This window comes from Balaenoptera physalus (assembly GCF_965194825.1).
Source record: "Balaenoptera physalus genome assembly, chromosome: 7".
NCBI lineage: Eukaryota > Metazoa > Chordata > Mammalia > Artiodactyla > Balaenopteridae > Balaenoptera > Balaenoptera physalus.
In genome coordinates this window covers 94,088,183-94,112,771 of record NC_138886.1, presented here as the reverse complement: position 1 = coordinate 94,112,771, position 24,589 = coordinate 94,088,183, and the positions used below count along the sequence as shown (strand labels likewise).

General features: G+C 40.4%; 1 protein-coding gene across 1 annotated transcript in view; it reads left to right on the top strand.

Moving 5' to 3' along the window:
* The window catches only part of LOC309664496 (dihydropyrimidinase-like), a 78,334-nt gene that overhangs the window by 31,447 nt on the left and 22,298 nt on the right, over positions 1-24,589 (top strand). Inside the window, 3 exon segments of the mRNA XM_082470012.1 lie at positions 3,689-3,767; positions 3,769-3,913; positions 5,998-6,140. Of these exon segments, the coding sequence (XP_082326138.1) occupies positions 3,689-3,767; positions 3,769-3,913; positions 5,998-6,140 (367 nt within the window).

Below are 24,589 nucleotides of genomic sequence, written 5' to 3'. Positions count from 1 at the left end.
GGAGAGAACACGTATGGGGAGACAGGATACAACATAATGTGAAACTTGCTGAGACAGTGGGAGGATATTAATGATGGATATGTACTGTCTCCCAGGAGTTGCTGAAATCGTCTGGTCTCGAATGTAATCAGGAGAGTATCAGACTAGGACAGATTTAGGACTTTTCATTACTAACCTGTTAAGTGTAGCAAATCAAACCAGTAAGTGAAATTGGAAAATTGCTTAACCATGTCCACAGATCTTATGGTTGACTTCTAAAAATACATGCTCTTTACCAAGAAATGAAAAATGATACTTTTCCTACTAACATACTGCGTATGTATGGTATGTTATCAGTATACTAGGATTCTAATTCTAATGTACCACTCACTACCCCTGTGTCATAGAGAAATTAGTCTTATTGAGTGTCAGTTTCTTTGTCTGTCAAATCAGTGTTTGGGTTGCCATGAAGGTCAAGTAAGGTATATGATCTTCAAGCTGTATTTGCAAACTCTAGAGTGCTATACATACATTAGATATGTTTATTACTACTTTATTTCTGGCCCAAATCTAACAGAACCCGCCATTATGCTGAATTAATCTAGTTTGATTCTTCAATTGATGTATTATCCAGGCCCCTTGTTTCCTTTTTACAGCTTGCATGCTGTTTAGTCCTTTGAAAAATGTCTTAGAACCATTGTGAAATACAGGGAAGAATAGTTAGAAATTTTTACTTTTTTATTTTTTCATTTTTTTAAGTACTTACAGATAATTAATGGGGAGACAGTTGAAAATAACCCTGTTAACGAAGAGATTGTTGTATATACCAAAAAAGTGGCACGTCATATTTTAAAGGTGCTAAGCCCTTCCAAGGAAATTACCTGTCATCTGGTTTCAAAAGAGTCCTGGCAAACTCCTGGTAGATGCTGACACTTTTAATTTTTCCTGAGAGCTATTAAAATTGTAGAAATTTTGGAACTGTATTCCCATACCACCTTGATGGGCCAAATGATTGAACAGAACATGTGATTAGACTCTTTCCTCTGTAATGAAGTACCAGGAAAAATCCTGAGTTGGCAACTTGTAAAGCGATTGCAGATCAAGAATCTGAGTTTTTCATTGTCCAAGCATCCATAAGAAGTTCTCTTGGAATAGGAAGGTCTCTTTGTACCTGCAAATACAATACCATGCCTGTCCTGTTATCTCTCCAGTAAATAGTGCATTACCTCTTAGTTCATGTTAAAAGTGATTGTTTCTTGTTCGGTACACCAGAAGGAGATACTAACGGCATTTCCTCTTTTCTGGGAATAGGACAGTAAGAAACGGGGTGGGATTCACCTAATGTGTGTATATCGTGAAAGTGAAGGATATTAGCCGTGGCTAAGTTCTTGGAGGAGAACTTTTATTAACAGTAGTTTGATGCTAGGTTACATAAGAGGCAAAGTTGGTTAGGCTTCAAGCAGCCTTGCTTTCAGGGTTTTTCAAATCCCTAGGCTCACTGGAGGAAGATGGCTCATTTTGGGGAGAAATGATCTGTGAGGTAATAGGGTGCTACGTTCCAACTCAGTATGACTCAGGCAGCTGGTGGCCATCCACGGTCAGGACTCTGAGGAAATCAGTGCATTTCAGTTGTGTATCAGGATTTTAACTAAAGTCTGGCATCTGGTTAACCAGAGTGAAGTAATTGGGATGCCAGCTTCTCCTTTCTGTGCACTCTCCTTCATGACTGCTTGGATATGAGCAGGTTGGTGCCAAAGAATCTATTATGCTGACAAATCCTAATCAGAGATAGGCTCCTGATTTTAAATTCAAATTCACTACAAGCTATTAACTTTTCTAACATAGTGTGCTTTTGATGGCCTCATTTGCATGATTTTATAAATATGCATTCCTGGCTACAATTTTATTATCTGAGTGTTATTTTATTTAACATAAGTTTTTAGAGGAGGTTTATACCTTAAGTGTGTGCAAAGATGATCAATCTACTTGCAACAGAGATATAGTGTGGTTGGACTCCGTATGACCATATGATCATTGTCATCAGGATAGTATAGTGTAGAGGTTAGGACCACTCAAGTCAAAATGCCTGGATTCGGACCCTACCTTCTCCACCCCATCTATGCTGAGTGCATGTAATTTAACTGTACAGAAGTTACTTAATCCTATAAGCCTTAACCTCATCTTTTTTAAAAGTTTTATCTTTATTTATTCTCTTAAAATATAGTTGATTTACAATGCTGTGTTAGTTTCAGGTGTACCGCAAAGTGATTCAGTTATACACATATATACATATATATATATTCTTTTTCAGATTCTTTTCCCTTATAGATTATTACAAAATATTAAATATAGTTCCCTGTGCTATACAGTAGGTCCTCGTTGTTTATCTGTTTTACATATAGTAGTGTGTATTTGTTAATCCCAAGCTCCTAATTTATCCCTCCCTCCCTTCCCCTTTGGTAACCATAAGTTTGTTTTCTATGTCTGTGGGTCTATTTCTGTTTTGTAAATAAGTTCGTTTGTATCATTGTTTTTTAGATTCCACATATAAGCGATATCATATGCTATTTCTCTTTCTCTGTCTGGCTTACTTCACTTAGTGTATGATAATCTCTAGGTCCATCCATGTTGCTGCAAATGGAGGTCTGGACCTTCCATTGACCTCCCAGTCTTCTGTTCTACTTGATCTCACAGGCCCTGGGGAATCCTTCATCTGGAGACCCAAAAGCATTGGCTTAATTGTGTTATGATGTGGTGTAAAATCTCTCCTGGCCACAGAGAAATCAGATCATTTTTACTGAAATTTTCCTCTGCTCTGATTTTTTCGTTGTCTTTTCTATCTCTTGCTGCCTAGGACCAGGTCTCTTCAATATGCCCCATTTTTATCGTACAGAATAGTCTTGAATATTTTTCTATGCTGATATAACCCAGGAACCAGATGTGCTTGTTGTATAGATACAAGAGATGATGATCTAGGGCAGAGCCACTGGAGAGGTGAAAGGCAAAATCCTACCCTCTGAGCAGGTTATCCCCATGAAAGGCCATCCAAACTATTTTCAGATGCTGTTTTGGGAGACACTTTGATCATTTTTTCTTGAGAAATACACCATTCGTGGACATTCAGACATTCCCCATTCACGGATACTCAGATCCAGGTTAACAAAGAGCTTTTCACCACAGACTGTCCAAGAGTTCACTTGCCATTTCCTTTCAGGCTCCTACCTCCTTCAGCCTTCTACATCCCCGAGGTGACTCACAGGTCAAAGCACAATTCCTGTTGCTCGTGACCTCAACATCCTCAGCCAGTGTCCCACCTCTGCTCATCACAACATTGCCATGTGGCCAGGGGCTGCCTCTGTTCATGTGAATCACCCTGGTTCATCTTTGTGTAGTTCTGTACTCACAAGAAATGTTCACTTATGTTATTGCCAGTGATCCTGAATACTTGTCATCAAGTATATATAATTACCAATTTCTAGATGAGAAACTGAGCATTGGACAAACTCATCGTCATATAACCAATAGGTGATGGAGCCTAGAACCCACTTTTTCTGACCCAAGCACGATCCTTCCTCATGCTTCATGTAAGAGTATTATTCTCCAAAAGTGTTTCCTGGAATAGAGACAGGCATGGGTGAAATATGTACTTGAAAAAAGCTGCTCATTCTCCATTGCAGTTTTCTGACTATCAGTTGAGAATGGGGTCCAGAGACCAGGGAAGGTTATGGTAGCTTCCTCCTGACATATTCTATCTACTCACCCCTATTGCTCTTGTGTGTTTCTCTTTTACAGTGGTGATCTAACCATAACAGGGTCTGACCACTGCACTTTCAACACCTGCCAGAAAGCTCTTGGGAAGGATGATTTTACTAAGATTCCCAATGGAGTGAATGGTGTTGAGGACCGGATGTCAGTAACATGGGAAAAAGGCGTGGTGAGTTTCACAGGATTCAGTCTGTTTTGCCTGATTTTTCAGCCAGAATCTGGCCCATTTTAGGACCAGAGTGGCAAAAGCCTTCATAGAGAAGTTTTTTGATTGTTTTCACTAGAGTGGAAACTGGGAATACAACAGTATCAGCACCACCATGCCATCCCCCAAGATAATAATGAAAAACAATTTTCTTCTCTGCATGGTTTAGAGGATGCTTTGCACCATGATGCAGACATTAGGGGATAAATTTAGATTGGGTACCTAGAGGATTATTCTTGAAATCTTTGAAATGTAATAGCACTTCGACTTGATTTCCATGTTTTTGAATCCTAGTTCCTTATGTGTCACTGATACAAATACTTGGAATGATTGAAAGGACATGAAGAATTTTTATTACGTTCATACCTCCTTTTCATAGAAAAATGTAGATATCCCTTTTAAAGAACTTTTGGATATTATGTTTTAAAAACTGCTGTATGAGGTTACATAAATAATAATCCAAAATATAGAAAGATTTTTTAAAAAATTTCATGATTTAAAATTTTCTACCTGAGGACGAAGAAGAATCAAATGGCTAAATGTTCATATGTTAGCCTATCCAGCCAGCTGACAAGTGTAGTTGTAAAGATCAGCAGTGGAGACTTGCCTGGTAAGACCTGAGGTCCCCATTGTCATGCCATTCTCACCCATCTCTCAGAACCCCTCCCTTCAATGGCACATTAATCACATCTCACACCTCAGAATCCCTTACACATACCCCTGACTTCTAGCTCTAATATTTTACCAGGTCTTGTCAATTTTATTTCCAAAATGCCTCCTTATTTCCACCATCATGTCCACCATTCTACTTTGAGTCCCATGTCTTGTTTGGACCATTGCAGTAGTCTCACAGCTGGTGCCCCTGCCTCCACTCTCTGGCTTACTACAATCTATCCCATACTCTAAGACCAGAGTTGCCTTTCAAACACCAGGGTCTGTTCATGCTACTTTCCTCTCTAAAATCCTTTAATTTTCAGCATTACTTATTGGATGATATTTGAACAGTTAATTTCCATGCAAGGATCTTCAAAACATCTCTACAGCCCTATCTTCTACCAATTGTCCTCTACACCCCCTGCTACCTCTACCCTAATTCTAAGCATCCCAGATGACTTTTCTTCTCTTTCTCTCTGCTTAGACTTTCTTGATAACAGTCCAACCTTTCACTTTGAACTTGTGTGAATTACAATGAGTACCTTCATTACAGCAGATTTTCATAATATATAAAGTGTAGAAATGGCTTTCAAGTGATCAGATACTTCTTCATAATATACAGGAGCCTATGTTATTTTCTGAAACATTCAGATGGTTTATTTAGGGGAAAATTACTTTCAGGACATGGTTCTTAATGTTTTTATGAGATGGGGACCCTTTGATAATTAAATAAACCTTAAGGATGCTCTTGCCATGTAAATGTACATAGGGATAAATTCTCAACATTTAAAAACAAATCATTTTAGAGGGATCACATCCCACTGAAGTTTGTCCATATTAAAATCTCTTATAGCAGACTGTCCATGACTGTTGGTTCATGTAAATTTCAGTAGCACAAAATTGAACCTCTTAGTTGATTTCTAAAAGCGTGTCACCTGAATTATAGGTCCATCTCATTTTAACTCTATAATATTCCATATAATGTCTACATGATCATCTCATAAATCTTAGGCCCAGATTATAAATGTAGTAGGTGGTGGTAGTAAACTTTAAACAAGAATTGGAAATATTGTTACCAATATTTAGCTCTTGTCTGTGTGATTTTGGAAAGAATGGGAAAAATTAATGGGGCTGTTTTGTTAAGCTGATAGGTTTTTGAAAAATTGTCTTCAGGCTTCCATATATAACCCCATTCATCCCCATCATTATCATTATGATTGTTTAAGATTTATCAGTATTCACAGATGTGTTTGGCTTCACGATATAAGAAATTCGATGCAGTTTTATTTGGTTCTAAGAGAGAAAATTCTTATACTTTGATTGACAGGAGATTTTTAGTGTTTTATCATTTATCAGGAAAAGAAATGTATTTTCTTCCTTGAATTGTTTTACAGCACAGTGGCAAAATGGATGAAAACTGGTTCGTGGCAGTTACCAGCACAAATGCAGCTAAAATCTTTAATCTGTATCCAAGAAAAGGAAGAATAGCTGTGGGCTCAGATGCTGACATTGTGATTTGGGACCCAAAAGCCACAAGGTAAGTCTAAGTTTTTGTATTGGCTTCTCCATGGAGACAAAGCACTAACTTGCAAAGAAATTTTCATTGGCCTTAATCAGCCATTTCTTATTAGGTGATTTATTTAGCCAGGCTCAGGTATTTTGAGCCTATGCACAAGATAAAGGTTTTGATGTACAAACATTCTTTTGTTTTCCTTGGCATAGAGAATGCAAAAGTTGTGTTGCTTCCTATTCCCTGGAAATGCATGTGTGTATAAAACCAGTATGAATTTCCCACTTCAGTGCTTGGCAAACACCTGAGTTCACATGGAGGAAAGGTGCAGAGCAATGAAGAAAAGGAAAGGCTTAGTTTGAAAAGGGCTGCATTGAAAACTCGAAATAATTACAGCCTTCTTGCAGCTTCCAGATAGAAAAATTCCAGCACAAAGGATGTCACTTTTAGTTAGCCAAATTTTCCAGCTGAGTTCATCTTGAGCCTGTCATTCCCAGTAGACTCCGGCTTTTTGTTTCCAATTTCCATAATTCTACGTGAGTATCGCAGGTTTGGCTGATTCCACCAATTCAGAAAAGTATTCAATAGAAGCTGAAGCTTTGTTAATTTCTCCTTATAGGATGTTGGCACAGACAACACCTGCATCCTGATTTCTGTTTTTCATAAACTCTGCAGCTGTAATGGAGAAAATCCCACATACTTTAACATTGCGTGTGTGTGTGCATGCACGCGTACGTGTGCAAACAGGGATACGATAAGACCTTCTACCTTTACTGAATAGGCATTTATTCAAAGTCTATTAAGGGTTATGTTGTAGTAAACGGACGTCTATGTAGGCATACCTTATTGCACTTCACAGATACCATGTTTTTAACTAAGTGAGAGTTTGTGGCAAACCTGCATGGAGCAAGTCTATCAGCACCAGTTTTCCAATAGCATTTGCTCAGTTTGTGTCTCTGCATCATATTTTGGTAATTCTTGCAATACTTCAAGCTTTTTCATTATTATTACATTGGTTGTGGTGATCAGTGATTTTTTTTTTTTTTTAATTAATTTATTTATTTATTTGGTTGGGCCAGGTCTTAGTTGCAGCATATGGGATCTTCACTGTGGCACGTGGGATCTTTAGTTGTGGCATGCGGGCTCTAGTTCCCTGACCAGGGATCAAACCTGGGCCCCCTGCGTTGGGAGCACGGAGTCTTAACCACTGGACCACCAGGGAAGTCCGATCAGTGATCTTTGATGTTACTATTGTAATTGTTTGGGGACGAACTGAGCCCCTGTAAGACAGTGAACTTGTGTGTGCTCTCACTACTCCACCAAACGGCTGTTCCCCCGTCTCTCTCCCTCTTCTTGGGCCTGCCTGTTCCCTGAAACACAACAATATTGAAATTCGGCCAGTTAGTAACCCTACAGTGGCCTCTAAGTGTTCAAGTGAAAGGAACAGTTTCACGTCTCTCACTTTAAATCAAAAGCTAGAAATGATTAAGGCAAGTTGAAAGCTGAGATAGGCTGAAAGCTAGGCCTCTTGCACCCAACAGTTAGCCAAGTTGTGAATGCAAAAGAAAAGTTATTGAAAGAAATTAAAGGTGCTACTCCAGTGAACACACGAATGATGAGAAAGTGAAACAGCCTTATTGCTGATACGGAGAAAGTTTTAGTGGTCTGGATAGAGGATCCAACCAGCCACAGCATTCCCTTAAACCAAAGCCTAATCCAGAGCTTTAACTCTCTTCCATTCTATGAAGGCTGAGAGAGGTGAGGAAACTGCAGAAGAAGAGTTTGAAGTTAGCAGAGGTTGGCTCATGAGGTTTCAGGAAAGAAGTCATCTCCGTAACGTAAAAGCACAAGGTAACGCAGCAAGTGACCCAGAAGATCTAGCTAAGATCATTAATGAAGGTGGCTACACTGCACAACAGATTTTCAATGTAGATGAAACAGCCTTATATCGGTAGAAGATGCCACCTAGGACTTCCACAGCTAGAGAGGAAAAGTCAGTGCCTGGCTTCAAAGCTTCAAAGGACAGGCTGACTCTTTTGTTAGGGGCTAATGCAGCTGGTAACTTTAAGTTGAAGTTAGTACTCATTTACCATTCTGAAAATCCTAGAGCCCTTAAGAATTATGCTAAATCTACTCTGCCTGTGCTCTCTAAACGGAACAACAAAGCCTGGATGACAGCACATCTGTGGATATTGCTGAATATTTTAAGCCCCGCTGATGAGAGCAACTTCTCAGAAAAAAAGATTCCTTTTGAAATATGACTGCTCAGTGACTATGCACTTGGTGACCCAAGAGCTCTGATGGAGATGCACAACAAGATTCATGTTGTTTTCATGCCTGCTGACCCAACACCCATTCTGCAGCTCATGAATCAGGAGTAATTGCAACTTTTAAGTCTCATTTTTTAAGAAATACATTTCATAAGGCTATAGCTACCATAGATAGTGATTCCTCTGATGGATCTGGGCAAAGTCAGTTGAAAACCTTCTGGAAAGGATTCACCATTCTAGATGCCATTAAGAACATTCGTGATTCATGGGAAGAGGTCAAAATATCAACATTCACAGGAGTTTGGAAGAAGTTGATTCCAACCCTCATGGATGACTTTGAGGAGTTCAAGACTTCAGTGGAGGAAGTAACTGCAGATGTGGTGGAAATAGCAAGAGAACTAGAAATAGAAGTGGGGCCTGAGGTTGTGAATGAATTGTTGCAATCTCATAATAAAGCTTTCATGGATGAGAAGTTGCTTCTCATGTGTGAGCAAAGAAAGTAGTTTCTTGAGATGAAATCTACTCCTGATGAAGATGCTGTGAAGGTGTTGAAATGACAACAAAGGATTTAGAATATCCTGTAAACTTAGTTGATAAAGCAGAGGCAGGGTTTGAGAGGATTACCTCCGATTTTGAAAGAAGTTCTGCTGTAGGTAAAATGCTATCAAACAGTACTGCATGCTACAGAGAATTTTTTCGTCAAAGGAAGAGTCAATCGATGCGGCAAACTTTATTGTTGTCTTATTTTAAGAAATTGCCACTGCCACCTCAATCTTCAGCAGTCACCACTCTGGTCAGTCAGCAGCCATTAACATTCAGGCAAGACCCTCCACCAGCAAAAACATTAGGACTTTGCCGAAGGCTCAGATGATGGTTAGCACTTTTTAGCAATAAAATAATTTTTCATTAAAGTATGTATATTGTTTCTTTAGACATAATGCTACTGCACACTTAATAGACACAGTATAGTATAAACATAAGTTTTATATGCCCTGGGAAACCAAAAAATTCATGTGACTTGCTCTATGATGATATTCAGTTTATTACAGTGCTCTGGAACCAAACCTGCACTATCTCCAAGGTATGCCTGTATTCTTCCAGATTCATTATTCTATGGAGCCTCCTCTTCAACCACCCCTTCTATCCCATTTCTCACATTCTGCAGTTTTCACACTGAAAAAGATGAATAAGCATAGTGTAAAAAATTCTGACGGTGGCTTAGAGAAAATTCTTAAAGGGTTGGAGAAGCAAGATATAAGTCAAAGAAATCCAAAGAGGGCTAGATCATTTCAACACATCCTCCCAAGTAAAGATAATATTTCTGCGTGTTTCAAAAGGACATTAAAACAAGAAAAGAAAATCAAAAAGGTCTCCAGTTTTTTAAAAGTCTCCGAGAGTCAGAGAAATAGAACCCTATGGTTCATCTGCCTCCAGCCAAACTAGATAAATATAAAATAACCTTAGTAATTTTGTGTAACACTTTCTAAGGTGACAAAACATTTTTGCATTTCTCATGAGATTCTAACAAAAACCTTCGGAAGTAGGCATAAAAATGATTAATATCTCATTTTACAGATGAGAGAGTGGACGGACACTCAGAGACCTTAAATGACATGCCTGGGTTCTCCAGCTTGGCACTGATGAGCTGGGAACAGGATCTACACATCAGGCTCTTGGGCTGTGCTGGTTTTCTTTATGCTTAGCGCTTAGTTATACACAATAAGCAGACATCAATAGAGAAGACTCAGCACTAGTAATCACATGCCAGTATGTATCATTTAACTAAAAGACACATATATAAAAATGTAAATATTTAATTTTCTGATATCATTACTGTTACAAAGTGAAGGAAAGATATTATATAAGAAATACTAGAGAACCGATGAGCGAAAGTGATAGAAACTTAAAAGCACAGAGGCTTTTTAGCTTGACCTTAAGTTAGTTATTCTTAGGCTAGAAATGAAGGAAATTAAGCAGGTAATATATAGACCTTAAAAAAGAATAAGAACTAAACATCTGGATCATTACGGGCTATTCTGAAACAACTGACTAGGAAAAGGAGGACAAAGAATGTTATAGAAATCAGTAGCTAACACTGGTGAGAGAGTGGTCTAAATTGATATAGTCTGAAAACATGACTCAAAGAGACATAATCACAGCCTATAAATATCCTCCAAGCAACAATATATGTGGTAAGTAAAGGAAGTGAATTATTCACAACCTGGAGTTCAGGTCATTTTTCTTTGTCCAGTTGTCTAAGGAAGACAATGCTTTACACCTGAGCTGGTGTTGTCCTCAGACTTTACAACAGCAGAGGAGACTTAAGGCTGGTACCGCTGGAGATACCCAGGTGTAGGGTTAAAAAGAAGATCCACAGGGAATGGCCTTCCCATGGCTCTCCACCTTGCTAGGAATTAGACCGGACAGTTTGAGTGTTTTCATTTCTCCCTCACCTTTGAAAAGGAATACATATTTGGACAAGGAGAAAGTGCATTTATCATAGTTCATATCAAAAGAGAGAATTTGACAGAAACTGAATGCTGATCCCTTATCCAGGTCGATCTCTAGCACCAGCCGTCTCTACTCTTGGCCTGCTTGTTAGGAGAAAGTTGCTCATCTGAGCTGGCTGTTCCTGGCCAAAATTTATGCTGATGACCTCAAGGAGGACCTGTCTGGTGCGAGACAATGTTTTAAGCCTTCGCTAACTGTCCGCACGTCACCCATAGCTTCCCCCTGTCTCCAGCCACTCCCCCACCTCCATGACGGTTTGCCTCTCCTCGCCTCGCAGACTGCGTTCTCTGGAATGCCGCACGCCCACCGACCACACTGCGTCACAGCCTTTATTCACTGTCTTTCTCCCTCGTTAACATTCTTGAAGTCTAATTCCATTTTTTAAAATAAACGTGTTGTTTCAGAATAGTTTTAGATGTACAGAAAAGTTGCAAAGTTAGCACAGAGACTCCCAAATGCCCCACAGTGGGTTTCCGTTATGATTATCTTACGTTGCTCCGATACATTTGCTACAATGAATGAACCAGTTTTGATAGGTTAGTATTAACTAGAGTTCATACTTTGAGACTTTCTTAGTTTTTGCCTAATATTCTTTTTCCATTCCAGGATCTCATCCAGGACACCACATGACATTTAGTCGTCATGTTTCCTTAGGCTCCTTTGGTCTCTGAGAATTTTTCTGACTTTATTTTTTTATTTTTATTGAAGTACAGTTGATGTACAATGTTGTGTTAATTTCTTCTGTACAGCAAAGTGATTCAGTTATACACAATATATATATATATATATATATATATATATATATATATATATATATATATATATTCTTTTTTATATTCTTTTCCATTATGGTTTATCACAGGATACTGAATATAGTTCCCTGTGCTGTACAGTAGGACCTTGTTGTTTATCCATTCTGTATATAACACTTGGCATCTGCTAATCCCAGCCTCCCACTCCATCCCTCCCTCTTGACAACCACAAGTCTGTTCTGTATGTTTCTGACTTTATTTTTGATGACCTTGACAGTTTTGAGGAATTCTGGTCAGGTATTTTGCAGAATGTCTATTTCTTTTTTTTTGTTTTGACGTTTCTCTCAATGTTAGCCTGGGGTTATGGGTTTGGGGAGGAAGACCACAGAGGCAAAGTACTATTTTCATCACAACCTTTCAAGGGTACCTACTATCAACGTGACTTCTCACTGTCGTTGTTGACCTGGATCAGCTGCATCCGTTTTCTCCACTGTACAATTAGTCGTTTCTTCCCCTTTCCATATTGTACCTTTTAGAAGGAAGTCACTATGCACAGCCCACACTTAAGGAGTGGGGTATTATGCTCTAGTTTTATGTTTTAATTGATTCTACATCCCCAGAGTCTGACCCAGTTCAGCACAGAGTAGAAACACAATAAATGTTGAAGGGGTGAGTGAGAAGGATACAGGTTCCACACTGCATGGAAGATTGATGTGATTAAGACGTGGCATAAACTCTATTATATACTTGAAAGTTGCTAAGAGAGTAGATCTTAAATGTTCTAACCACAAAAGAGAAATGGTAATTATGTGACATGATGGAGGTGCTTTGTCAGTAATCATTTTGCAATATGTAAGTGTGTATCAAATCAACACATTAGGGACTTCCCTGGTGGCGCAGTGGTTAAGAGTCCACCTGCCAATGCAGGGGACACGGGTTTGAGCCCTGGTCCTGGAAGATCCCACATGCCTCGGAGCAACTAAGCCCGTGCGCCACAACTACTGAGCCTGTGCTCTAGAGCCCGCGAGCCACAACTACTGAAGCCCGCACGCCTAGAGCCCGTGCTCCGCAACAAGAGAAGCCACCGCAATGAGAAGCCCATGCACCGCAACCAAGAGTAGCCCCCGCTCTCTGCAACTAGAGAAAAAGCCCGCACGCAGCAACGAAGACCCAACACAGCCATAAATAAATAAATAAATTAATTAATTTTTAAAAAAAATCAACACGTTAAACTCACACAATGCTATATGTCAATTACAGTTCAATAAAGCTGAGGAAAAGTAAAGGAATGACATAAAGGAAAATTGGAAAGATTTTATTCAACGACAGTTATAGTGAGAGGAAAAGTAAGAAGAATAGCATTTTCTCACACTTTTAACGTATTGCAAATTATCAATAATTGTTGAAATGAAGATGAATAAAGGAGAAAAGATTCTCTATGGAAAGAAGAAAGAACTGCTTCACGGGTCTTCTTTTCCTTGTGTCCCCTTCATTTTTTTTTTTAATTCTTTTTTTCTCACTTGTCTTTTTTTTTAATACATATTTAATTTAATTAATTAATTTATTTATGGCTGTGTTGGGTCTTCATTTCTGTGCGAGGGCTTTCTCTAGTTGTGGCAAGCGGGGGCCACTCTTCATCGCGGTGCGCGGACCTCTCACTATCGCGACCTCTCTTATTGCGGAGCACAGGCTCCAGACGCGCAGGCTCAGTAATTGTGGCTCACGGGCCCAGTTGCTCCGCGGCATGTGGGATCTTCCCAGACCAGGGCTGGAACCCGTGTCCCCTGCATTGGCAGACAGATTCTCAACCACTGCGCCACCAGGGAAGCCCCTGTCCCCTTCATTTTTGAGGTTGGGGCGCAATTAGCTTTTTAAGCAGCTCTTACAATAAATAAGAGAAGAAAATGAAGTTAACAGAGGGCTATCTTCCTGCTTCTTTCATTCAGTCAGCAAGGAGCACCGCTGAGAGCCAGGCATGAGGATCAAGGTTGTACAAGAGCCAGGCCCTGCCTTTGGGAAGCTGACAGTCTATGGAGAGGAGATAAGAGAGAAAGTCAAAGGGTCTCAGCCTCAGGAGGAATGTGTTAAGGGTATCCCGTGGGAGGCAGAAACAAGATGCTACGGAAGCCCGGCGAGGAAAGATCATTCTTGCACTAGTGCAGTCGTTGGCATAGGACCTAGGGTCACATTAGAGAGGAGGGGAAATGAGGCTTCTGACCCTGAGAGTCAAGGCTAAACATGGAGGTGAGGTAGACTGAGGCATTGGTAGCAGGGTCTGGGTGGAGGCAGTTAAGGCCGGGGATTACAAGCAGGAAGACCAGGTTCAGGCTGTGGAAGGGAGTGGGAGGATGAGGAGGTCGCGGGCTGCCTATCTCCAGTTTTAATCTTGTTCATTACAGACACAGGCAATTTTAAAAAGAGCTTATCTAGTGAAGAAGCGTCATTTAATCCAATGAACAAATCGATATATCTGTAGGTTTTTTTGTTCTTGCAAGATACTCCTTTTGATTTTACCTAATTTTAATATTAGCTAAAGGCTGGTGATGTGAAGGCTTTCTGTCTGACCACAACATTAGAGTTGGAACAGAATTTTCCTTCGAAATTTCCTGAAAGGTTTTTAGCAAAAGCAATTAATTGCCCTGCTGACTAACTAGTTAGTATGTCAAATGACAGCAATGTGCATTTCACCCCAGAGCCTGAAGGGGGCGCCCACAGCCCACATTGAGCCAAGGGCCCCAACCAGGCCATTCGAGCTTCTGGTTATGCAAGAAAAAGCCAGCCTTTGGAGGATGGATGCGTTTGCTAATGATGTTTGGCTTCATGGAACATAGATGTTTTCCTTTTTTTTTTTTTAAATTCTCATTACTTATTAATGGCATGTAGAAGTATGCTTGCAACACAATCTGTAACCTTAAAAATGGACTGCATTAAAGTTGCTGAAGGAGGTCAAGGGAAAGATAGGCAGTGCAGCCATGTTTCTTTTTCTTTTAAACTTATAAAAAGCCGGGTGATTCCAGGGTGAGGGATCTGACATGTGGTGCTGGATGCTGAGAGAGGATTGGGAGTGGGCGTCTGTAGAGAAGGTTTGGACACCCTGTTGAAAGGTTACCTAAGACGTTACTAGCCTGTAAAAAGTTCCTGCAAAAATCAACTGCAATAGCTCTTCTGTGTCATTGCACAATCAAAACAAACTGCATTTGGTGCATATGGAGCATTCACCTTTTTTGGAAGTAAAAAGAGTCTGCTGTATTCAGTGTGATGGCCCATTGAGCCAGTGCCTATTGCTTGTGACAGAGGTATGTGCCCTAACACATCACTACTTGGGTCAGAGCTTGAAATTTAAGGACACATTGCCTATCTAAATGTTTGGCCCATTTCTGTAGGATATCTTGGAGCTTAGAGTCAGGAGGACAAAATCAGGATTATGATTTTCATGTAGTGTCAAGACAGAATCTTGTGGTATCATGTGGTGGTAAATACAGAGACCAGTCAAATTGGCCAACTTGTTAAAAACCTTATTAGAGAAGATGGCATGTGAGTTACTTGCAAGCCTATAGCAGCAGCAGTAACTCATGTTCTGGCAATTGAAGACTATCCTATGAGCTTCCGTTCTTCTGCATTCATTAAATAGCACTTAGTTACCATGGCAACTGTCCCTTTTCATTATTTGTGAGCGGTAGGGTATCTCACAGAATCTCAAGCACACAGACACACAGCTAACACACTGTGTGCACTGGAACATTTAATGAAGACTTCTAGGCTGGACTGTATTTTGCAAAGCAGGCATACTTTGCTCACAGTTATTTTCGTTTATTATTTTTAACTCAATTATGGCAGGCTTCGACCTTGAATACACCATTCTTGAAGGCGTTGTGCTGTCTTTCCTGCTTAATTTCCTTCCCTTTCTCATTGAAGATAGAGATAAATGAATTTAACTATATTCAGAGAAGAGTAATGACTTGCAGCTTAATGAAAGTGCCCCTCTGAGTTCTAGAGAGGGCCTTGTGTGTGAAAAGGAGAAGAATGACTATTTCATCCTTGGCTAGTGGGGAGTGTGGGACGTGGGGAAAAAGAAGAAATAGGGAGTAAGGTGCCCTTTGGTGAATAGTGATGACTGTGGCTGATTATTACAGCTATGTTATCAGTGACTATTTCACGGAAGCTACTAAGCATTTTCCCTTGAAGTTGCACATCGTGTATCATTTAACTAACTTGTACACTATCATCTTCCTTCTCAAAAGAAGCGTTTGCACACACACATGCTAGCACGCACTCACACACAGGCACATAAACACAACTACCGTGTCTCTGCTTGTAAATGTTGGTCAGCCTGAAAACTCTGCTTTTAATGCCTGTTTCTAAGACTGTTTATAACTCACTCCTCTCCCAGTCCCCAAACCCACACCATCACGTCATGTGGGAGGAGGGGAGAGAGACCCAGGCCTTGTACCACGTGTGTGGCTGGAAATGAAGACGATTGATGCCATGCTTTTTCACCGGGTTGTCTTGCAGACGTTCATGGGGGCAGCATGGCGTCAGGTGAAGGTTGACCAAGGCTCTGCTTTTGCACAGCTATCCGAGGACCCGCCACATAGTAGTTACCATAGATTTATAGAGTAATTTTGACAATTTTCTGGCAAATGATAGCAAAGTTTCTTGAGGAATAAATGACTTTTGCTAATCCACACAAAATCCAGCCCACCTTCTCAGCTGCTGGGGGCAGGAGCAGAACCAGAGCATAAAGAGAAAAAGGCTTTGGGGTTCAATTCCTACTCTGTGTGCCACATACTAACTGGATGTGACCTTGGGAATGTTATTTAATTTTTCTGAATTTCAGTCTGTTTATTTGTAAAATAGGGATGTTGATGATGATTGACGTTTATCTGATAGCATTGTTGTGTTTAAGATAGTGTACGTAAAATGCTTGGTATAATAAATGTAATAAAAAACAAAATATCTGAAATGTGTGGTACATAATGTTCAGTAGTGCCTGGCGTGCAGTAGATGCTCAGTAGTAGTAGGTGGTCAGTGTCAGTAGATGATCAATTGATCAAATAAGTGGGAGCTATTATTAACTATAATAGTGATTCAAAAGCAGTAATGACTTACTTCAGACCAAACAGGACTAAAATTATATTTCATGTAACGCTCCATCTCTTGTGTTTCTTACACATCTGCAACTTGCAGCAAGAATGACTAAAATTAAGGAGCTTAGTGGATTCTTTAGGCTAAGATAACCTGATTAAATCAGAACTCATGTGCGCCCAGAGCTGACTCCTTTGAAAAATTATTTGCAGTGAAACAGTTTCAACAAACCACCTAAGATCCATTTTGTGACCTTCAGAAGACATTTGCTTTAAAAAAAAAGTTTTGGACTATGCATGAAAAAAGCTAGCTTGCTGATTACATACGGGTGAAATTTTAACCACTATTTATTCCAGGTTGTTTATTTAAACATGTTCTTATGCAGCTGAACCTTTCAAGTGAACTAGAAATGATTTCCAAGGACTTCACTACTAATAGCTGCAATTTTCTTCAAATGATACAGGAAAAACGGCTTAGGGACAGACCACAGTAACCCATATTCTATCGTTGACAATTTGCCTTTGCCAGAGTAAGCATAGTTTATTTTAAGCATTAGGATTTGGGTAACAAATAAGCACCAAGGGGAGGTGGTTGTATGAAACGCATAGGCTTTTCTAACCTGCTCTATTTTTCTTCCTACCTGACATATGTTATAAATTTTTTTGTCTTTGGCATTTGCCTGTCTTATTTACAACTGTATCCCTAGGTACCAAAACAGTGCCAGGAATATATAGCAGCTCAATAATTATTTATTGAGTGACTAAACCAGATATTAATTGTCTCGGGCCAGTGAACAAATGTGATTTTAAAATTTTGGTTGGGCTTTGTTTATCTGCTTCGGAAACACGTCCAAGATCGAGGTTTTACATTTTTCCCTCTGAGTTGAAAAAAAAAGAATTCTGGCACTTCTTCCTTCTCCTTCCCCAAAGCAGTACTTGACAAGGATACGTTCCAGAGTCAGTGGCCAGTAACATTGCCAGACCTGGCCTGGCCATGAATGTGGCTTAAGCCAGATTGGATCCTTTTGTGGGTTAAACGACTCTGTGTTTTGGTCCCAGACTCATTTCTAATTCTGGCCAGTTATCTTAAAAACATGGGCCCTTGGTTATGGAGGGGTCAGAAGATGGAATGAAAATGGATGGAGGGAAATTTCGTGTCAGTACCTGAAAAGAATCCCAGTGTCCTTATATTCTTAAAGCACAGCAAAGAGCACGACTTCCTACAAAGGCCTTTGGAGAAAGCATCAGTTACTATGCATTGTTCTCTTTAGAGGGCGATCACAATTGGAAGTCTATTTGGAGGCAGTGAGTAATTTAGGGAAGCACAGTCTTTTCTAATGGCCTGAACAAAGCTCAAAAAACAAAACAAAAACAAAAAACCTTAATGTAAGCTAATTTACTTTTTTTTTTTTTAAGAACAGGGGTTCTTGGGACTTCCCTGGCAGTCCGGTGGTTAAGACTCCTCACTCCCAGTGCAGGGGGCACGGGTTCAATCCCTCATCAGGGAACTAAGGTCCCGCATGCTGCATGGTGCGGCCAAAAAAAAAGAAAAGGGGGCGGTTCTCAAAGTGTGGTCCCTGGACCAGTAGCATCAGCATCAGCTGGGAATGTATTAGAAATGCTAATTCTCAGGCACCTCCCGGAGCCTGCTGTCTCAGAAACTCTGAGGGTGGAGCCCAGCAACCTGTGTTTTCACAAGCCCCCCAGGGGATTCTGTTCCTCACTCAGGTTTAAGAAGCACTGGTTCTCATAGTGTGAGAGAAGGGTTTGGAACTCAAAGTCCAATTAACTCCCCAAACAGAGTTCTCTGTAGCCCTGCTTGATTAGTACTAGTTTTAGGAAACTTAACTACCTAACCAAACTGTTCAGTCCTTCCTGGGATGGTTGTAATTGTTAGGATGTTCTTACTTTGGTTGCATTAAAAATTCCCTCCTTCCAGCTGCTAACATATTTGGCCTCTGAAGCTATGAGGAATGTATCTACATTCTCAGATAATTGTTCATTCATTCATTCATCCAGTCAAACATTTGAAGAAAGACATTGGCTCCAATAAGTCATCCCATCACCAGATAAGCATCCTCAGATCCCTCAGTGGATCCTTAGGTCCATGATAGCAGAATCCCAATGTCCTGACCACACTACTGCTCACCCTTCTCTTGACGCACACTTGTCCACATCCTACAAAGATGCAAGTCCCAGAACTGGATCCGATTCTGCTCGTCATAGCACGAGAGCAAGAACATGTGAGGCTGATTGGTTTTATAACTAAATGCAGAACTTTGCATTTCCTTTATGACATTTATTTCTGCGATGTACCTTATGAAATTGCCATTTGTAGGTTAAAAATGTGAAATGTGAGCAATTGCGTGGAGTTCTAATATCACATTTATTCAGTCAATAATATAAAAACATATTGGGCCTTCTCTGGTGTTTATGTTAAGATAACAGGATTATGCTAAATGGTTTTTGTTTGTTTGTTTGTTTGTTTCACACTTTTAAGTCCATTTGAGCAGATAGTAATTTACAGTGTCCATAATTCTTCAAAGATGCAATATTTAATATAAACAGAAGTCACAAAGAATAATGCAGTTAACATTTGTGTATTAACCTTCCCAAGCCCATCTCCTCCCCTCCCCCAATAAATACCTTGAATCCTGGATTTGATGTTTATTACTCCCATGCATTTCTTCCTATTTGTACGATATATATATATAGGTGCATTCCCAAGCACAGTATATACACAATAAATATATTTTGTGTATTTTTGGCTTTATATGGATTGTATTGTACCATATATATTATTGTGCAACTTTCTCAATATTATGTTTATTGGCACCTAACCATGTCGAAATGTGTGTAGGTGTTTCATTCCTTTCTACTGCTGTATCGTATTCTATTTTATGAATATAGCATGATTGATTATATATCTTCCTATGCTGGTGGACATTTAGGTTGTTTCCAGTCTTTCACTGTTTCAGACAGTGTGTACATCCTTGTATACATGTGTGAGAGTTTCTATAGGACATCTGTCTAGTCCCTGATTTGTTTGACATCAAATGCTGTCAAATTTTTGCCAGTAGAAAGATATAAAATTGCTCGATTCTTTGTAAGTAAATGCAGAACGATCCATTTGTCTCTATTACCTCTTATCTTGTCCCACATTCATTTGTTCAGTTATTAAGAACCATATATTGGACCCCTGCCATGTGTCAAAGACCACAGTAGGCAGCTGAAAACAAAAGTGAGGCATAATCTCACTCCTTACTTGGGTGGCAGGGGCAGGGTTAGTGGAGAGGTGGTGGCTTTTGCTTTTTGGCTGCAGTCATTGTTTTGTTAGCTGCGAGCCTGACATTCCAGGGATCCGCTGTCACTAACAGAGTGGGATGGAATGTGGAGATGGGGTGTGGGTGGTAGGAAGTGGGGTTAGACAACTTGGGCTTCCGATCCCTTCCTGTCCCCTGAGGTGACACAGCAAATATCCACCTGTACACCTGGCTTTGTACCTATTTTCTTATTCTAACTGCATCCCCAATCCCTGAGATACAGAATATTAGCATCAACCAAAGACACATGAACACAGACATATAACGATTTCCTATTCATCAGGGCCTCTGGTTACAGCCTCACGTATTTTGCATAAACATACATGTTGGCCCTGATTTCCCCACTTTATCATGTATAAACTGAGATGAAGTTTATATGTACATATATACGCATCTATATATGTGTATATATATGTAGGTTTATGCAGAGTGGTGAGCTGGGGGTGCTGAGCAGAGCATCCCTGAGTCCAAGGTCAGAGCTTCCTCGCTGGGCTGCAGGGCAGCAGACTGCGTGCTCTGTCCTCGGTGACAAGTGCGCACTTGGCATATAGGTCTCTGCAAATCTGCCAGTGCTCCTGGATCACTTCCCAGCACATCCTGCTGGCTGGGGGATTCTTTGGACACCAGAGGACAGTGGACATTTTCCATTTAAAAGGTTTCCTGTGCCTGCAGAACACCTACTCGGTGCCCTCCCAGAAGAGCGGGCTGTGCAAAGCAGAGAGAGCTGGGGAAGGAGAGTCAAGGTACATTAAGTTGATTTTGCAGCGGCAGCTGGAGTCACATTAAACCTATTGCCTAATTTCCTTTGTCCAACTTGATTTCTTTTTGGCTGGAAGAGAAATGGATCAGTCTTGCTTTTTATGCCGAGATGATGCTGCCTGAAGGAAAATCTCCATCAGTTCCCTGTGCCTGCCTTCAGTCCTGTAATTGGGACTGGGCAGCGACCTCCCCGGCGGCCTTCTGGAGGGGGTCACGCAGGCTGCCCCTCCACGCAGAGCTTGGCGTCTGTGCCAGGCCTTCCTGCAGGCGTCTCTGGCCACATTCTAACACAGACAGCTTCATTTTATTTATTTTCTTCTTTTCTGTGAAGCCCTTTGCTCCCTACCTTTTCTCTATCTCTTTTCCTATATTTGGAATTCTCTCTGTCTCTCCAAAATTTCTTAACGGTGGTTTCTTTACATTTCTGATATAATATTTCCTTCCTGTCTCCCCTCCTCCCACCCCACCCCAATGTGATTCTGCCCGTTTTTTTTTTTTTTTAATCACCAAGGAGGGACATGTTTATACTTTGCTCTTGGTTCTATTCTCCTACCCAGGCATTTAAGGAAAGCTAAGAGTCTGGAGGCAGAAAAATGAAAAGGCAGTTTAGCCACACACAGAAAATAGGAGCATTTATCTGTGCGGAAGGGTTGCTGAGTTCCTCGCATGGTGGGGATGGGAGGAGAAAATATTAACCGGTTACCTACAAATGTATTTATTGCGTGCTCACTCTGTATAAGAAATAGCGTTGCTAAGTGCTGTGAGGGACATAAATATAAGATTTAACACCTACCATCAAAGAGGCTGCATTCTGGTTGGACAGACAAGATATAAACATGGGAAAGGATAAGATAACTCTTGGAAGAGGAAAATTAGAAGCGCTCAACACATCAGTTCAAGAAGTGGGGAGGGTCTCATGTGCTTGACTCCTACCAATGAGTGGTCCAAATAATTGTCCTGAGTTGAGGTCATCAAGCCTTCACAGAAGACTGGGTTGGGCTTGGGAAAGGGCTTTGACCTAGCTGAATCCTTGGGGACGGTTCTGGATAAGTAGACGGGGGCAGTAAAGCCCTCCAGATGGAGAAGTCAGGGATAAATGAGGGAAAATGGAAAAGATAATTCAGTGGGCAATCAAGAGACCCAGGAGGCTGGGCAGAGGGGTCAAGGTGGCAGGCAGCTGGAGACAAGATTAGTCCTGGCCAAACTGCCAAGGGCTTTGAATGGTAGTTTGAGTACAGAAGATTTTTCTCTTCGGCAGCACGAGCTATTGAATGTCTTTGTGTGAGGATTTGAATTGATCTAAATCTGTACCTCCCTATTTTTACATGGCATAAGTGGAAAATGGTTATTTGTAGAGTACACGGCACTAAAGAGAAAGGGATTTGGAGACTGGGAGGAGAATATAGCAAAAGCAACTTGTCCTGGTTTGCCTGGAACCTTCCCAGTTTTCCCATAGCACTGAAAGTCTCATGTCCAGACAAATCCTCAATGACTGCTTGTCACCTGGGAGAATACTTTTGGTCAAAGGTGACTAGCCTATGAGCTCTGCCCACACCTGGTCACCCTGGGATCTCAGAGTTTCAATCTTGCATCCGGGCTCATCAGTTGGGAAACCTTGATTAAATAGTATTTTAGGGTTATGAGTGGGCAGGATGGGTTGGAGTCTGGAAGCATGGTCAGGAGGCTATTGGTGGAGTCTGGCTTGAGGGGATAAGGCCTCAAACAAGATGATGGCAAGGAAAATGGGGGGAAAAAATTGGTTTAAGACATTTTTCCCCCAGGGAGGAAAAGTTCTCCTAACAACCAGGAGAAAGATTGAAAATTGAATGAGGTAAAGGAGTCAGAAATGACTTCAAAACAACTGCAGCTTTGTTCATTTATGACCCAAGCATTTATTGAGTGCCAACTGGGTGCAAAATATCATACTCAGAGTTGAGTGAGAAATGTGTTCCCCTTATATAACTTAGGACCTGATTGGACACATTAAATAAAATTTTTTTAAAAACTCTTCAAATAACTATAATATAAGGTAAAAGGTCAGGGTGTGTGGCACAGTAGTTAAGGGGCATGGGATTCAGAGCAGAAGTGGGTCACTAGATTCAAATCTCAAATACTAGCTGCATGACCTTGGACAAGTTACCTTTTCAATTCTCAGTTTCCCCTCAGACCCACAGTAATGTAGATATGCTAATCATAGTGCCAAGCTCTGGGCCTTGTTGGAAGGAGATAATACCTTCAACGTGGTGCATGGCATATGGTAAAACTTTAAGCAACATTAATATCATTATCACATACAAAGTGGTAAGACACGAGAGATTTACTACCTAGCAGGGAGGTGTCAAAGTAAATGACTTTTTTTTTTTTTTAATAATTAATTAATTAATTTATTTATTATTTTTGGCTGTGTTGGGTCTTCGTTTCTGTGCGAGGGCTTTCTCTAGTTGTGGCAAGCGGGGACCACTCTTCATCGCGGTGCGCAGGCCTCTCACTGTCGCGGCCTCTCTTGTTGCGGAGCACAGCCTCCAGACACTCAGGCTCAGCAATTGTGGCTCACGGGCCTAGTCGCTCCGCGGCATGTGGGATCTTCCCAGACCAGGGCTCGAACCCGTGTCCCCTGCATTGGCAGGCAGACTCTCAACCACTGCGCCACCAGGGAAGCCCTAAATGACTTTTATAAAGTGAGAACCTATAGAAAAAAAAAAAAAAAAAGCTTAGACGAATCAACAATAGTTCCAGAATTCCAGTTTGTTTTGTCAATCATAGTTTCACTCCTGTTTATGCATATCCACTTCTGCACATTTAGTTTGCGATTGGCGTGTCAGTGGGGTGCAGTTGTACCTGCAATTTAGGTAAAATGCCCCTTAGATGTCACATTGCAAAGGGCCATTAATCAGTGTTGGATGTCTGACCCTGTGGGGCAGTGGTCTCCAGAGAAGGGTCTCTATCTAATTTCTTTATTTTAGTTATAACTTGGATTACTTTTTACAGTTTTAAAATTTTTTTTTTCTTTTGCTATTTTAAATCCAAATTTTTGATTATTTCTATTGGATGAGTTACTAAGAGCAGAATTACTATATCAAAGGGTATATGCATTTAAGGGTTCTCTGCGTATGTGGTTACCTCCTCATGGTTCCTCACCAACTCTGGGTACAATCTTTTTTTTTTCCCTTTGATTTTTGTTACTTTTGCAGGTAAAAATTTTTACCTTTCAGCTACAAATTGCATATATTTGAGCACTAAGGAAGTTGAATATTTTTCCATGTTTATTAGTCATTGGGTTTTTTTCCTTACGAAGAAATATCGGTTCATGTCCTTTGTTCATTTTTCATTTGGTAAAGTGTTATTATTTGTCTCTTCATTTAAAGGGGTCTGTCTTATTTCTTGCAAACTCCCCAGGTTCTTTTGAGAAATAAATGCTATAGTTACATGAAAGTGTTTTGCATAAACTGTAAGGACCTATATGCATGTTATTATTATTGAAAAATTGACCTTGTTCATATGTTAGAGTCATATTTATAACAAAGAGGTCCTTGCAAATTCAGAAATAGACTTGACTAGAGTGTGAGGTCAGTTCCCGTCGGGATTTTTGTCTGTTTTATTCACTGCTGCATCCCCAGTGCCTAGAACAGTGTGTGGCATGGAGTAGTGATCAATAAATACATGTTAAATGAATGGAATATGAGATAAACACATAGATGGATAGAGATTTTCTACAATGTTCCACCAAGTTGACTTCATTTCATTTTCTTTTTTGCCTCAAGCTGGAAGCAAATAGAG